At 42.0% G+C, this 16,341-nt stretch overlaps 1 protein-coding gene across 9 annotated transcripts in view; it reads right to left on the reverse strand.

Annotated features, from left to right (window-relative positions):
* The window catches only part of rasal2 (RAS protein activator like 2), a 103,093-nt gene that overhangs the window by 69,932 nt on the left and 16,820 nt on the right, over positions 1–16,341 (reverse strand). For 4 of the 9 annotated variants that reach the window (XM_035788042.1, XM_035788044.1, XM_035788045.1 and 1 more), the window contains exon 1: positions 3,401–4,164. The exons of 4 other annotated variants lie outside the window; for them this stretch is intronic. In XM_035788042.1, coding sequence (XP_035643935.1) covers positions 3,401–3,920 — 520 coding nt within the window. In that variant the 5' untranslated portion in view covers positions 3,921–4,164. Of the gene's footprint in view, positions 1–3,400; positions 4,165–11,913; positions 12,055–16,341 lie in introns of those variants that run through there. One more of the 9 variants, XM_052463724.1, reaches the window with a different exon arrangement.

The raw sequence follows: 16,341 nt of genomic DNA on the forward strand, positions 1-16,341 counted from the left end.
ATATATATATATATAATGTATATTAGAAGAGAGTTCTGAATGTTCTTCGCCCAGCATACACCCCTCCAACCAGACATGCTTTATCTACTCATTTGCTGGATGCAGAGTTCTACAGAGTTCAAGAGAAGGTCAAGAAAATGAAAGAGATAGCAGACTGTATTGCAATCATCTCTGATGGGTGGTCTGTGGGCAAGGAATAATTAACTACATCATCTCCACCCCTGAAATAGTATTCTACAAGAGCACAGACAAGAGACAACAGAAACGCCGGTCTCTACATTGGAGAAGAGCTGAAGGCAGTCATCAATGACCTTGCACAACAGAAGGTATTTGCACTGGTGACATAAAGGCTGCTTGGTCTAAAGTGGAGGAGTCCTACCCTCACATCACACCCATTGGCTGTGTTGCTCATGCATTGAATCTGCTCCTCAAGGACATCATGGCAGTGAAAACAATGGATACACTCTACAAGAGAGCCAATGAAATGGTTAGGTATGTGAAGGGTCATGAAGTTATAGCAGCAATCTACCTCACCAAGCAAAATGCGAATAAGAGCACCATACTGAAGCTGCCCAGCAACACCAGTTGGGGTGGTGTTGTCATCATGTTTGACAGACTCCTGGAGGGAAAGGAGTCTCTCCAAGAAATGGTCATATCACAGTCTGCCGATATGGACAGCCCCACCAAGAGGATCCTCCTGGATGATGTATTTTGGGAGAGAGTGGTAAGCAGCCTGAAACCAAGCAGTAGCCATTGCACAGATTGAGGGAGATCATGCCATCCTGTCTGATGTTCAGACTCTGCTTGCAGATGTAAGAGAAGAAATCCATACTGCCCTGCCCACTTCACTGTTACTCCAAGCAGAGGAAACTGCAGTTCTGAAATACATCAAAGTGTCCAGACTTCTGCCTGAAGCCCATACACACCGCAGCGTACATGTTGGACCCCAAGTATGCTGGCAAGAGCATCCTGTCTGGTGCAGAGATCAACAAGGCCCATGGTGTCATCACTACCGTGTATCGCCACCTTGGCCTGGATGAGGGAAATGTTCTTGGCAGTCTGGCGAAGTACATTTCCAAGCAAGGGATTTGGGATGGAGATGCAATATGGCAGTCGTGCCAAACATACAGTTGAAGTCAGAAGTTTACATACACTTAGGTTGGGGTCATTAAAACTCGTTTTTCAACCACTCCACAAATTTCTTGTTTACAAACTATAGATTTGGTAAATTGGTCAGGACATCTACTTTGTGCATGACACAAGTCATTTTTCCAACAATTGTTTAGACAGATTATTTCACTGTATCAATTCCAGTGTGTCAGAAGTTTACAAACACTAAGTTGACTGTGCCTTTAAACAGCTTGGAAAAATCCAGAAAATTGTGTCATGGCTTTAGAAGCTTCTGTTAGGCTAATTGACATGATTTGAGTCAATTGGAGGTGTACTTGTGGATGTATTTCAAGGCCTACCTTCAAACTCAGTGACTCTTTGCTTGACATCATTGGAAAATCAAAAGAAATCAGCCAAGACCTCAGAAAAAAATTGTAGAACCACAAGTTTGGTTCATCCATGGGAGCAATTTCCAAACGCCTGAAGGTACCATGTTCATATGTACAAACAATAGTACGCAAGTATAAACACCATGGGACCACACAGCCGTCATACCGCTCCGGAAGGACATGCGTTCTGTCTCCTAGAGATGAACGTACTTTCGTGCGAAAAGTGCAAATCAATCCCAGAACAACAGCAAAAGACCTTGTGAATATGCTGCAGGAAACAGGAACAAAAATATATATATCCACAGTAAAACGAGTCCTATAAAGACATAACCTGAAAGGCTGCTCAGCAAGGAAGAAGCCACTGCTCCAAAACCACCATAAAAAAGCCAGACTACGGTTTGCAGCAGCACATGGGGAGAAAGATCGTACTTTTTGGAGAAATGTCCTCTGGTCTGATGAAACAAAAATAGAACTGTTTGGCAATAATGACCATTGTTATGTTTGGAGAAAGAAGGGGGAGGCTTGAAAGCCGAAGAACACCATCCCAATCGTGAAGCACGGGGTTGGCAGCATCATGTTGTGGGGGTCTTTTGCTGCAGGAGGGACTGGTGCACTTCACAAAATAGATGGCATCATGAGGATGGAAATTGATGAGATGTTGCTTCAATATATCCACAAGACATCAGTTAAAGTTAAAGCTTGGTCGCAAATGGGTCTTCCAAATGGACAATGACCCCAAGCATACATCCAAAGTTGTGGCAAAATGGCTTAAGGACAACAAAGTCAAGGTATTGGAGTAGCCATCACAAAGCCCTGACCTCAATCCTGTAGAACATTTGTGGGCAGAACTGAAAAAGTATGTGCGAGCAAGGAGGCCTACAAACCTGACTCAGTTACACCAGCTCTGTCAGGAGGAATGGGCCAAAATTCACCCAACTTATTGTGGGAAGCTTGTGGAAGGCTACCCGAAACGTTTGACCCAAGTTATACAATTTAAAGGCAATGCTACCAAATACTAATTGAGTGCATGTAAACTTCTGACCCACTGGGAATGTGATGAAATAAAAGCTTAAATAAACCACTCTATACTATTATTCTGACATTTCACATTCTTAAAATAAAGTGGTAATCCTAACAGACCTAAGAGGGAATTTTTACTAAGATTAAATGTCAGTAATTGTGAAAAACTTAGTTTAAATGCATTTGGCTAAGGTGTATGTAAACATCTGACTTCAACTGTAAGTTATTTTGATTATTTTTTTATAAATTTGCCAACATTTCAAAAAACCTGTTGTTTCCCTTTGTTATTATGGGGTATTGTGTCGATTGATGATTTACATTTTTTAATATTTACTCCATTTTAGAATAAGGCTGTAACGTAATAAAATGTGGAATAAGGGACGGAGTCTGAATACTTTCTGACTGCACTGTAAAGAGGATATAGAGGAGGAACTGCGCCGCTTGAGTGACGGGGTGGGAGTTGGAGTGTGTGGGAAGCAGCTGCAAGAGAAGAAAACTAAGTAAAGTATAAAAACGGACGTTACACGCAGCGGGTGGCGTTTCAAAAATATTGCGTGTGATATGGATCGCTTGCAATATGGATACTGACAATGTCAACATTGTGATTTCAATGTGAATTTGATTAATTGTGCAGCCTTACTTGGTGCAACAGTTAGGCTATTTCAATTTCAAAATAATTGCAAACCCTTTTAAAACACTTTAGGTGATCTAATAATTTTGTTACATGTTACTCATGTAATGTATTGGACTTAATAAAACACACCACTCAAAATAAACTGTAGAGTAAACTCAAATGAGATGCGCCTTCAGAAGGAAAGTCTCTTACTCTCTTGCACACACGCACACACACGCACAGAGAGAGAGATGGAGCGCTCTCCTACCAGGCACTTGGTTCTCAGGGTCAGGCTCATCCTTGATGTTGAGAATCCTACTGATCCTCCGCGATACAGAGGAGAACAGGCCGTGGACAAAGGGGCCATTTTGATCCTCCCCGTCTGAGAGCCCCTTCCTGACTGCAGTCTTGTCTGTACTGCAGCCAGCACCTGGCTCTGATACAGACCTGTGGTAGGGAATCAGGGAGCGCAGTGACCGCAGCCTCTCCTGTCCACTGTGCTGCTCCGCAGGTCCAGTAGTACTGCTGGAGGTGGTCATCCTTCCGGGGAGACTCAACACCCTGAAGTGGATAGGTTCCAGTGCACTGTGAGCTCTACTGTCCAACCTGGCAGAAATCCTCCAGTCGTAACCGTCCAGTGCCTTCTCTGGAGTGAACTGGGAAAGCTGCGTCGGCCAGGGTTTTCTGTAATGGTGCCAGTGGTAAGAACCATCCATGCCAAATTGAGACTGAATAGGTCTCTGACTTAAATGTCTGCTGTGGTCTGGAGACTCTCTCGGTAGACTCATTATCAAATCCAAACAATGAGTCAGTAGATCAAATCTTGCGTGAGCAAAAACACAGATTAAAGCCAGCGAATGGCTGCTCAACCTGATGGTTGGTTGACAGCTGTGAGATCTTTTAACTTACAACAGCGACCATTTCTTTGAGTAGTAGTAATGCCAAACCCTTGAGTAGAAAATCTCTTTAATAAAAAGGTAGACCACAAGTTCCACTCAAACTATAGTAGAGTAATAAGTTGAAGGTCTGCGAGTTCAGTATCTTGCTCACTGGCTGATAGTGGCCTTCCTGGGAGGAAGTGGGGTGTCAGACGTATAAGTAAGCTTCCTTAAGGCCTGTCCAATCAGATGCTACTATACTGTAGGCCTCAGGTTGTGGTTTTCCGTATAAACAGTTACGATTATTTATTTTTTTAGCCCGGACTTTGTGCTCGTTAAAAAAATTTAAAGGACTGTTTGTTTATCGTCATTACAGACCCATGATACTCATATGAACTGTTCATAGACGTCAAACACTCAAGGGCTTGGCGAGATTTCTCAAATCATTGGATGTGCCATTAAAATGTACATTGTTTAACTTACAATATTAACGCAACAGTCTAGAGAGCATACATAAGCAACATATTTCTGCAATCTATGTGCTACAAAAAAATAATTGGGTAATTTAAAATGTTTTTCTTCTGCCATTACACTTACATTTAAAATGTAAGTGTAAAGAAAACCTCCAGAGGGGTTTTCAGTTGTCTGGCACAAATAACCAACTTTAATTTACCTTTATTTAACTAGGCAAGTGAGTTAAGAACAAGTTCTTATTTTCAATGACGGCCTAGGAACAGGTTAACTGCCTGTTCAGGGGCAGAATGACAGATTTGAACCTTGTCAGCTCGGGGGTTTGAACTTGCAACCTTCCAGTTACTAGTCCAACGCTCTAACCACTAGGCTACCCTGCCGCCCACTTGAGGGTTAGAACAAAAAAATTCATGCCTTTTGACATTTAAGTAATCAAAAAAATTATCATGCCTTTTGACATTTAAATTAAAAAAAAAAAATGAAGAGCAGACTTAGTAAGTAATTTAGACAAAATGAATGGATTGTTACATCACACAGAGGGGGTGCCATTAACGCAGGGGACATAACAGTATGCATGACGAGGACAGTCTGTCAATGGCTGCTGAAGAGCCACATACACCCACATGCTCATCAAGTTGAGAGTGAAAAGTGTAGCACTGGCAATTCCACAGTGAAGTGGTCCTGAAAATTAAATGAAAGAAAAATAGGCAGATTTCTTGTTGAGCGGATGGTAAGGAGGATGGAACGTAATTACAAAACATTTTTAGACTGCAAATTGACCGCAAGAAGCCCAAACAGATATCAGATTTGACTAAAACATAATAATTCCAAACCTTACTTACATTTGTATACGATCACATACTGTACATCTCTATTATGTGTGAGATTTCCAAAATGTATTTGCTGGTGTTTTTACAGTCGTTTATGTCAAACAATAAAAAAAATATAAAATAATTGAGGCTGCTCTAAAGGAATGGCACGGTGTCATAAGTATACATGGGTCCTCTTAAATGAGGTGCCCTAGCTGGGCCCCAGTCCTCTGTGATCAGAGAGGAAATGGGAGAGTTGTCCCACTGGGGGCTATGCTGGCTACAGGCCATAGCACCTCATTTTGCCTTGGTCATCAGGGCTTATTAGAGTGCGCATCACTATCAGGGGCAGGGATGGCAGGATCCAGCGCAACTTGAAAACCACCACAGCAAGACTGCTTTAGTTTTAAAAGAAAGAAATGCATGGCTGTCTCAAATGGCTCACTATTTCCTTTGTGCACTACTTTTGACCAGAGCCTTATGTGCCCTTGTCAAAAGGAGTGCACCATATAGGGAATAGGGTCGGGGCACGGAGTCCATGTGACCCACATGCGTGTGTCGTGCAATAAGACTGTAACCAGGTGGCAAAGCTGAGCAACAGTCACCATTATTCATCACATCTAGGTCAGTGCTGACTGCTGTGCTGAGAAACCAAAAGCCTAAGATGCAGAGCAGGGGAGTCCCACTAAGGATGTGTTCAAAGTGTGAATGTGAAAATTTAAAGAGTCAGTGGTAAGAGATGGACAATTTCCTCATCACTGCTTCCTGTGTACTTGAGGGGAGAGGACCCAGCAGCCTCTCTGTCAGAGACTCCTGTGGTGTTACAGCCCCTCCTTCCTTGACAGTGATGGTCTGAGACTATCCTGTAGAAACAGCTTTGAACAACAGGACTGCAAATATACAGTATATAAGTGGAATGAGCTGGAGAACAGTTTGGTATTTTTGGGATATTTTATTCATGGCCTTTGCTACCAAAGCAGCGATGTTCCTAAGTAAATATATATACTGAACACATATATAAATGCTACATGCAACAATTTAAACGATTTTACTGAATTACAGTTCATATGAAGAAATCAGTCCCTAATCTATGGATTTTCACATGACTGGGAATGCAGATTGGTCACAGATACCTTAAAAAATATATATTTAAAAAAATGTGCCTCACAAAGGGCCTCAGGATCTCGTCACGGTCCTCTGGTATATATAAATTGGCATCGATAAATTGTGTTCGTTGTCCATAGCTTATGCCTGCCATACCATTACCCTATTGTGGCGGTGAGGTTCTCTATTGACATTAGCAAACCGCTCGCCCACACAACACCATACACATGGTCTGAGGTTGTGAGGCCGGTTGGACGTACTACCAAATTCTCTAAAACGACATTGGAGGCAGCTTATGGTAGAGAAATTAACATTCAATTCTCTGGCAACAGCTCTGCCAATTGCAAGCTCCCTCAAAACTTGAGACATCTGTGACATTGTGTTGTGTGACAAAACTGCACATTTTAGAGTAGCCGTTTATTGTCCCCAGCAGGAGATATGCTCACTAACAGGGATGGAACATAATTGTGCACAACATTTGAGAGAAATAAGCTTTTAGTGCGTATGGAATATTTCTGGGATTTTATTTAACCTTTATTTAACTAGGCAAGTCAGTTAAGAACAAATTCTTATTTGCAATGACGGCCTACCGCGGCCAAACCCGTACGACACTGGGCCAATTGTGCGCCGCCTTATGGGACTCCCAATTATGGCCGGTTGTGATACAGCCTGGAATCGAACCAGTGTGAAGTGATGCCACTAGCACTGAGATGCAGTGCCTTAGACTGCTGCCCATTCATTTTCTTTTATTTCAGCTCATAGGACAAACACCTTACATGTTGCATTCATTATTTTGTTCAAATATATATACATATATATGAGAGAGATATATACACATACTTACACTGAGTGGACAAAACATTAGGAACACCTTCCTAATATTGAGTTGCACACCCTCTACAAGGTGACTAAAGCATTCCACAGGGATGCTGGCCTGTGTTGACTCCAATGCTTCCAATTGAAGTGGCTTTAAGCTTCAAGGGCCAAGCTTCCTGCCATCCAGGACCTATATAATAGGCGGTGTGAGAGGAAAAGTACATAAAATTGTCAGACTCCAGTCACCCAAATCATAGATTGTTTTCTCTGCTCCCGCATGGGAAGCAGTACCGGAGTACCAAGTCTAGGTCCAAAAGGCTCCTTAACAGCTTCTACCCCCAAGCCATAAGACTGCTGAACAATTAATCAAATGGCCACCGGACTATTACATTGACCCCGCCCCTGTACAATGCTGCTACTTGCTGTTTGTTTATTATCTATGCATAGTCACTTCACCCCCACCTATACAGTGGGGCAAAAAAGTATTTAGTCAGCCACCAATTGTGCAAGTTCTCCCACTTAAAAAGATGAGAGAGGCTTGTAATTTTCATCCATTTTCAACTATGACAGACAAAATGAAAAAGAAAAAAAATCCAGAAAATCACATTGTGGGATTTTTTATGAATTTATTTGCAAATTGTGGAAAATAAGTATATGGTCACCTACAAACAAGCAAGATTTCTGGCTCTCACAGACCTGTAACTTCTTCTTTAAGAGGCTTCTCTGTCCTCCACTCGTTACCTGTATTAATGGCACCTATTTAAACTTGTTATCAGTATAAAAGACACCTGTCCACAACCTTAAACAGTCACACTCCAAACTCCACTATGGCCAAGACCAAAGAGCTGTCAAAGGACAACTGAAACAAAATTGTAGACCTGCTCCAGGCTGGGAAGACTGAATCTGCAATAGGTAAGCAACTTGGTTTGAAGAAATCAACTGTGGGAGCAATTATTAGGAAATGGAAGACATACAAGATCACTGATAATCTCCCTCGGCCTGGGGCTCCACGCAATATCTCAAAGTAACAAAGCCTACCATCAGAAACACACTACGCCGCCAGGGACTCAAATCCTGCAGTGCCAGACGTGTCCCCCTGCTTAAGCCAGTACAGTGCCTTGCGAAAGTATTCGGCCCCCTTGAACTTTGCGACCTTTTGCCACATTTCAGGCTTCAAACATAAAGATATAAAACTGTATTTTTTAGTGAATAATCAACAACAAGTGGGACACAATCATGAAGTGGAACGACATTTATTGGATATTTCAAACTTTTTTAACAAATCAAAAACTGAAAAATTGGGCGTGCAAAATTATTCAGCCCCCTTAAGTTAATACTTTGTAGCGCCACCTTTTGCTGCGATTACAGCTGTAAGTCGCTTGGGGTATGTCTCTATCAGTTTTGCACATCGAGAGACTGAATTTTTTTCCCATTCCTCCTTGCAAAACAGCTCGAGCTCAGTGAGGTTGGATGGAGAGCATTTGTGAACAGCAGTTTTCAGTTCTTTCCACATATTCTCGATTGGATTCAGGTCTGGACTTTGACTTGGCCATTCTAACACCTGGATATGTTTATTTTTTAACCATTCCATTGTAGATTTTGCTTTATGTTTTGGATCATTGTCTTGTTGGAAGACAAATCTCCGTCCCAGTCTCAGGTCTTTTGCAGACTCCATCAGGTTCTTCCAAAATGGTCCTGTATTTGGCTCCATCCATCTTCCCATCAATTTTAACCATCTTCCCTGTCCCTGCTGAAGAAAAGCAGGCCCAAACCATGATGCTGCCACCACCATGTTTGACAGTGGGGATGGTGTGTTCAGGGTGTTGCTTTGGATGGTGTGTTCAGGGTGTTGCTTTTACACCAAACATAACGTTTTGCATTGTTGCCAAAAAGTTCAATTTTGGTTTCATCTGACCAGAGCACCTTCTTCCACATGTTTGGTGTGTCTCCCAGGTGGCTTGTGACAAACTTTAAACAACACTTTTTATGGATATCTTTAAGAAATGGCTTTCTTCTTGCCACTCTTCCATAAAGGCCAGATTTGTGCAATATACGACTGATTGTTGTCCTATGGACAGAGTCTCCCACCTCAGCTGTAGATCTCTGCAGTTCATCCAGAGTGATCATGGGCCTCTTGGCTGCATCTCTGATCAGTCTTCTCCTTGTATGAGCTGAAAATTTTGAGGGACGGCCAGGTCTTGGTAGATTTGCAGTGGTCTGATACTCCTTCCTTCCATTTCAATATTATCGCTTGCACAGTGCTCCTTGGGATGTTTAAAGCTTGGGAAATATTTTTGTATCCAAATCCGGCTTTAAACTTCTTCACAACAGTATCTCGGACCTGCCTGGTGTGTTCCTTGTTCTTCATGATGCTCTCTGCGCTTTTAACGGACCTCTGAGACTATCACAGTGCAGGTGCATTTATACGGAGACTTGATCACACACAGGTGGATTGTATTTATCATCATTAGTCATTTAGGTCAACATTGGATCATTCAGAGATCCTCACTGAACTTCTGGAGAGAGTTTGCTGCACTGAAAGTAAAGGGGCTGAATAATTTTGCACGCCCAATTTCAGTTTTTGATTTGTTAAAAAAGTTTGAAATATCCAATAAATGTTGTTCCACTTCATGATTGTGTCCCACTTGTTGTTGATTCTTCACAAAAAAATACAGTTTTAGATCTTTATGTTTGAAGCCTGAAATGTGGCAAAAGGTCGCAAAGTTCAAGGGGGCCGAATACTTTCGCAAGGCACTGTACATGTCCAGGCCCGTCTGAGAGCATTTGGATGATCCAGAAGAAGATTGGGAGAATGTCATATGGTCAGATGAAACCAAAATATAACTTTTTGGTAAAAACTCAACTTATCGTGTTTGGAGAACAAAGAATGCTGAGTTGCATCCAAAGAACACCATACCTACTGTGAAGCATGGGGGTGGAAAAATCGTGCTTTGGGGCTGTTTTTCTGCAAAGGGACCAGGACGACTGATCCATGTAAAGGAAAGAATGAATGGGGCCATGTATCGTGAGATTTTGAGTGAAAACCTCCTTCCATCAGCAAGGGCATTGAATATGAAACGTGGCTGGGTTTTTCAGCATGACAATGATCCCAAACATACCGCCCGGGCAACGAAGGAGTGGCTTCGTAAGAAGCATTTCAAGGTCCTGGAGTGGCCTAGCCAGTCTCCAGATCTCAACCCCATAGAAAATCTTTGGAGGGAGTTTAAAATCTGTGTTGCCCAGCAACAGCCCCAAAGCATCACTGCTCTAGAGGAGATCTGCATGGAGGAATGGGCCAAAATACCAGCAACAGTGTGTGAAAACTTTGTGAAGACTTACAGAAAACGTTTGACCTCTTTCATTGTCAACAAAGGGTATATCACAAAGTATTGAGATAAACTTTTGTTATTGAACAAATACTTATTTTTCACCATAATTTGCAAATAAATTAATAAAAGAATCCTACAATGTGATTTTCTGGATTTTTTTTTCTCAGTCATAGTTGAAGTGTACCTATGATGAAAAGTACAGGCCTCTCATCTTTTTAAGTGGGACTTGCACAATTGGTGGCTGACTAAATACTTTTTTGCCCCACTGTATGTATAAATTACCTCAACTAACCTGTAAACCCGTACACTGACTCGTTACCCCCTGTACATAGCCTCTTTATTGTTTTGTTATTGTGTTACTTATTTTGTACTTTATTTTTGTACTTTAGTTTATTTGGTAAATTTTTTCTTAAACTCTTCTTGAACTGCACTGTTGGTTAAGGGCTTGTAAGTAAGCATTCCATGTTAAGGTCTACACTTGATGTATTTGGCGCATGTGACAAATAGTTTGATTTGAGGTCACCTAGTCAGTAAGGTCACCTAGTCAGTAAGGTCACCTAGTCAGTCTGTTATGGAAAGAGCATAATGCTTTGTGCACCTAGTATATATATATAGGCCTAAAGATTATCAAACACCTACCTTAATAGCTAATAACTTTCTAATAGACGAGAGCATTGTGCCAGTAACAGAAAGGTTGCTGGATCGAATCCCCGAGCTGACAAGGTAAATATCTGTCCTCCTGCCCCTGAGCAAGGCCGTTAACCCACCGGTATCCGAGCGCCGAAGATGTGGATTTCGATTACGGAGCCCCCCCAGAGAGGTTGGGTTAAGTGCGGAAAACACATTTCAGTGGAACGCATTAAGGTGTACAACTGACTAGGTAGCCCCCTTTCCCTTACACATAGGCTACAAGCACTTCTATTCACATTGAACTCGTTTCCATGGAGTCACTCAATTTACATAGGCTGGCAAACGATGTGAAAATGTAAGCACAAAGAAGCATCACATCATCTTTTCAAGTTAGTAGAGCTCACCCCAGACATAACCAATCGAGCAAGATATCTGTTATGGCAAGTGTTCAGATGGCCTTTGGTTTGGACAGCACACATTCGAACCTCTTTACTACCAACACCTGGAATATGAAATCATTCACCTCCAATGCTCAACACCACAGGGCAATGACAGGCATAAAAATAACCCCTCTAAAAATGGGTATAAGAGCAGTGGCAGGAAGTTAATAGAATGGAAGCGAGAGAGAGAGAGAGAGAGAGAGAGAGAGAGACAGCATGAGGGGTAGCGTGAGAATCTCTAGTGAGAGACAGCAACCTGTTCTGTTGACAGTTGTTGCCTGATAACGGTTACAGACTGACTTACTATTCCAGTCCCATAACTCGTCTTCCGGAGGCTCTGGCTGCTGCCACTGTGACGTATGGGAACATAGTGTCTCCGATCCCGAGCACAGGAAAAATGACATTGGGCCTCCGGAATGGCTTTTTCCAATGGCCACTTTGTCGTCTTTATTTGTCCCTGTCCTGGCGGAAATCAGGACTGGACTCAGGACATAAGAGAGCATGAACATCCCCCTGATCTAAAAATAGCACTTTGCCATTAAGAGGGCAATAAATCAGACCATGAAGGGAGGAAGGAGGGGGGGTTTACAGGGCCCTATACAATATGTGGAATCACAGAATCCAGACATTAAAACAGATTTCAAAGATGTACTGAACTTAGTAGGAAATCAACTAAATGTATTGAATTTATTAGAAAATTTATTAATTTGCTTTAGTTTATCAAAAGACATGACAAAATGCATCAGTGAGTGATTTGTATTTTCTTTCAACTTTCTGAAGCGGCAACAGCACAGGAAAGCCCCCGTTTGTCCACCACTTTGTGTAGGCGTTAGCGATGATGCAAATGTATGACAACGGTCTTCTGGTAGTTGTTAAGGCATTCCCAAAACCCTTCCCAATTAAATGTTAACTACAAAGTAGCCTATACCTACCTGACAGAATGATCAATCGGAAACCTGGAAAAACAAAACCAGAAAAAAAACCTGATTTTATAGGACCCTAAGTTTATGGGGACAAGGTCTTGAAAAGTTCCCCTCAAAATACTACGGCGTCTGTATTCCAAATGGCACCCTATTCCCTATTTAATGCACTATATAAGGAAATAGGTTGCCATTTGGGAGACAGCCTCTGTCTGGAGCTGGCGGGCAGAACTATAACGACTAGGGAACTGTGTCTGGCAGTGTTCAATGTTCCAGGGTTATGGTATTTGACACCACAACCAGCCAAGAGTCGTTCAATTATTTCCCTTCATGAGAGGAAAAATGGCTTGATGCTGTTATAATAACCCTAAATAGTTGCGTATAATGATTATCCCACCACTGGAATTCAACAGCTAGCCTACACAGAAGGGACAACAAATAAATAAAAAAGTGGTCTGAGAAAACCAACTCAAATCGGTACACAAAACTAGCTGAAGTCTGAACTTCTTAACACATGAGCAGCCTTAGTTCCTAACCCATGTGTTTTTCCACTCACCAGGGGGACAAAAGCCTGAAATAGACAAACATTTATTTTTGAACAGCACAGGTTAGTTTCTTGTTTTGTTTCGGAGGGGATATCCTGCCTCTGTCCCCCATCCCAACCCCCTCATGACAGCATGGCTGCCACATGCAGCAAGCTGGGGTGGGACGGATGAAAACAGGGAACTTTCCATTTCCTTCTCCGCTCTGCCGAGCAACTGTAAGGTGGTTGGTCATACAATGCTAGACGTAGGCTTAGGACTCGATTCAATCCATGTCGCAGAAGTTCAGTGCTATAGCGCGATTGAAATGTAAAGGTCATTTCAGATTGAGCTGACATATGCAGCGTTTCCCGGGAACGCTGGATCATTGCCTTTACATTTATAATCAAGCTGTAGTGCTGAACTTCTGCGATACGGATTGAATCGAGCCCCTAATCTCCCCATCACTCTTCTGCATGCACAAAAAAAAATATTTCAAACCCATTATGGTGCTATTCAGCTGTGTTTGCCTCTTGTTTCTAGATAGCACAACTTTTGCAGCACTGACCTTGGCTTGGCAATGGAGAGAGGACTGATCTTCCAGTTCAGGGAGCATTTCTCTCCTTTGTTGAAGATGACCAATGAACCATGTCTCCTCTCTCCTAGAGAGGAGGGTTTCTATCCTCACAATGAAGCACAACCATGGTGTGAGGTTCATATCTAGCCTATTAGCGGTCTACCAATAAATGTTAGAACTATATTATCAAATAATTTTATATTCATCAATTTGTAATGACCGGCAGGAGGAGGGGACAAAGAAATAAGAGGTTCAGACAACGTTGTATTTCAAATGGGATGGTGACTTGACAAGGACAGGGTACTGAAAACATTGTTTGATGATAGGGATCCTCTGGCCCTAAACAGATTAGGTCACAAGATCCAATCCTCCATGTAGACACTAGGCTTATACATCCCTGTATGGTGTGTAAAGTGTGAATAAGCTGAAAGAGACAAGGCAGACTCCCACAGGCCCAATTCAATATGAATCTATTGCTTCTACACCTGCATTGCTCGCTGTTTGGGGTTTTAGGCTGGGTTTCTGTACAGCACTTTGAGATATCAGCTGATGTAACATGCGCTATATAAATATATTTGATTTGATCAGAAAAGCTGCAGACAGCCGTAGAGGTTATCACCTGGCCCTGTTGAACAGGCTCCTACCATACGATCAGATGGTGCTCTAATACACTGCCAAATATCCTTAAGCGCTTCAGTTGCCAAGTTGCCTGCTGCTACTGAACAAACTGAATTGAGCCACCCTTCCCTGCACTCCTGACCCTTAGGCAGGATTTTCAACAGCCATTTATTTCTGCCTCACTCGGTCTTGGCAAGCCTCCTTCGCCTTGCAGAGCACCGAGGGTTGATGTGCAATTGAAAAAACATTATCAGTAATTTTATGCTTAGAATGAAACAGTCAGCGTAAATAACTCACAAAGAGGAAATGTTTCCAGGCGGATTATATCATGTCATAATATTTAGCGGTGCCTGGGCTTGTAATTTTTTCAACAAAACATGCACAAAGTAGTGGAAAAGGAAGATGTGGATGTATTCTTAGCTATGAGTTTCTTTCATCAGTAGTAGGATTAGAGGTCAACCGATTAATCGGAATGGCCGATTAATTAGGGCCGATTTCAAGTTTTCATTAATCGGTAGTCAGTATTTTTTTAAACCTTTATTTAACGAAGCAAGTCAGTTAAGAACACGTTCTTATTTTCAATGACTGTCTAGGAACGGTGGGTTAACTGCCTTGTTCAGGGGCAGAACGACAGATTTCTACCTTGTCAGCTCGGGGATTCAATCTTGATTCAATTCAATGAAATAATTTGAATAATCCCAAATATATTTTGATTTGTTTAACACTTTTTTTGGTTACTACATGATTCCATGTGTGTTATTTCATAGTTTTGATGTCTTCACTAATGATGGGGTTTGAAAATCCAACTGACATTTTCTCCTGAGGTGCTGACCTGTTGCACCCTCTACAACCACTGTGATTATTATTATCTGACCCTGCTGGTCATCTATGAACGTTTGAACATCTTGGCCATGTTCTGTTCTTATCTCCACCCGGCACAGCCAGAAGAGGACTGGCCACCCCTCAGAGCCTGGTTCCTCTCTAGGTTTCTTCCTAGGTTCCTGTATTTCTAGGGAGTTTTTCCTAGCCACCGTGCTTCTACATCTATCTGCATTGCTTGCTGTTTGGGGTTTTAGGTTGGGTTTCTATACAGCACTTTGTGACATCGGCTGAGGTAAATAGGGCTTTATGAATACATTTAATTGATTGATTGTAGAATCAAAGAAAAACCCTTGAATGAGTTGGTGTTACAACTTCTGACCGGTAATGTAGATCTAGATAGAAATGTATTTTGTGACATATTGTGTGGTGGCCCTACTAGCAGTGACTTTGCTGATAACTACTTGATTGAGGAAAAATGTACTTTAGTATGACTGAGATATGTGGTTGTCCCACCTAGCCGTCTTCAGATGAGTTCACTAACTAAGTCGCTCTGGATACGAGCATCTGCTAATTGACTAACATGTCAAATGCTACCCTGATTCAACCTTAGCAGACCTCAGGTCCCAAGTGGCAGTATGGCACCCTATACATTTTATAATGCACTACTTTTGACCAGCAGGTGATACCAATATCATGTATGTCAATTGTATATCCATATTGCAGCAATATGACAGCTTAGGTTCTAGGATACCAGGAGGTTGTTTTTCATTTAAATGCATTGAAGGCACAGAATGGAGAGTGTATGTGGGTAGACAGTTATTCAGTCATTGTTAAAGACAAAATGTAATAACTGACTGGATGATTAATTTATATGACAGGCTGTATTGAATGAACGGGTCGAGAGCCATTTCATCTCTCCTGTCTGTTTCAAACACCTTTGGAACTGTGAAGATGAATCAGGGCAAAGGATTGAGGCTTCCATGCAGTAGTTTGATTAGGTAGATCCTGGGATACGAACGCTTCTCTTATACACTTCACCCTAAACACTGCTCACGTTGCAGCTTTACATAGTGGGATCTTTCATAACATTTTTACCTCAGTCAAACCCTAATGACCTACACCCGCATAGCCACATGACATCTATCATTGACGCAGACAGCACTCTGTGTGGTGTGTGACAAACCGGAACCTTTGAGTTTTCACTTGCATTGGCACCGATGGAGGACAAAGAAAAGGTGATTCAGAAGCAAATGGTAGATTTATCTCAGAAATGT

This window comes from Oncorhynchus keta, chromosome 15 (assembly GCF_023373465.1).
Source record: "Oncorhynchus keta strain PuntledgeMale-10-30-2019 chromosome 15, Oket_V2, whole genome shotgun sequence".
Lineage (NCBI taxonomy): Eukaryota > Metazoa > Chordata > Actinopteri > Salmoniformes > Salmonidae > Oncorhynchus > Oncorhynchus keta.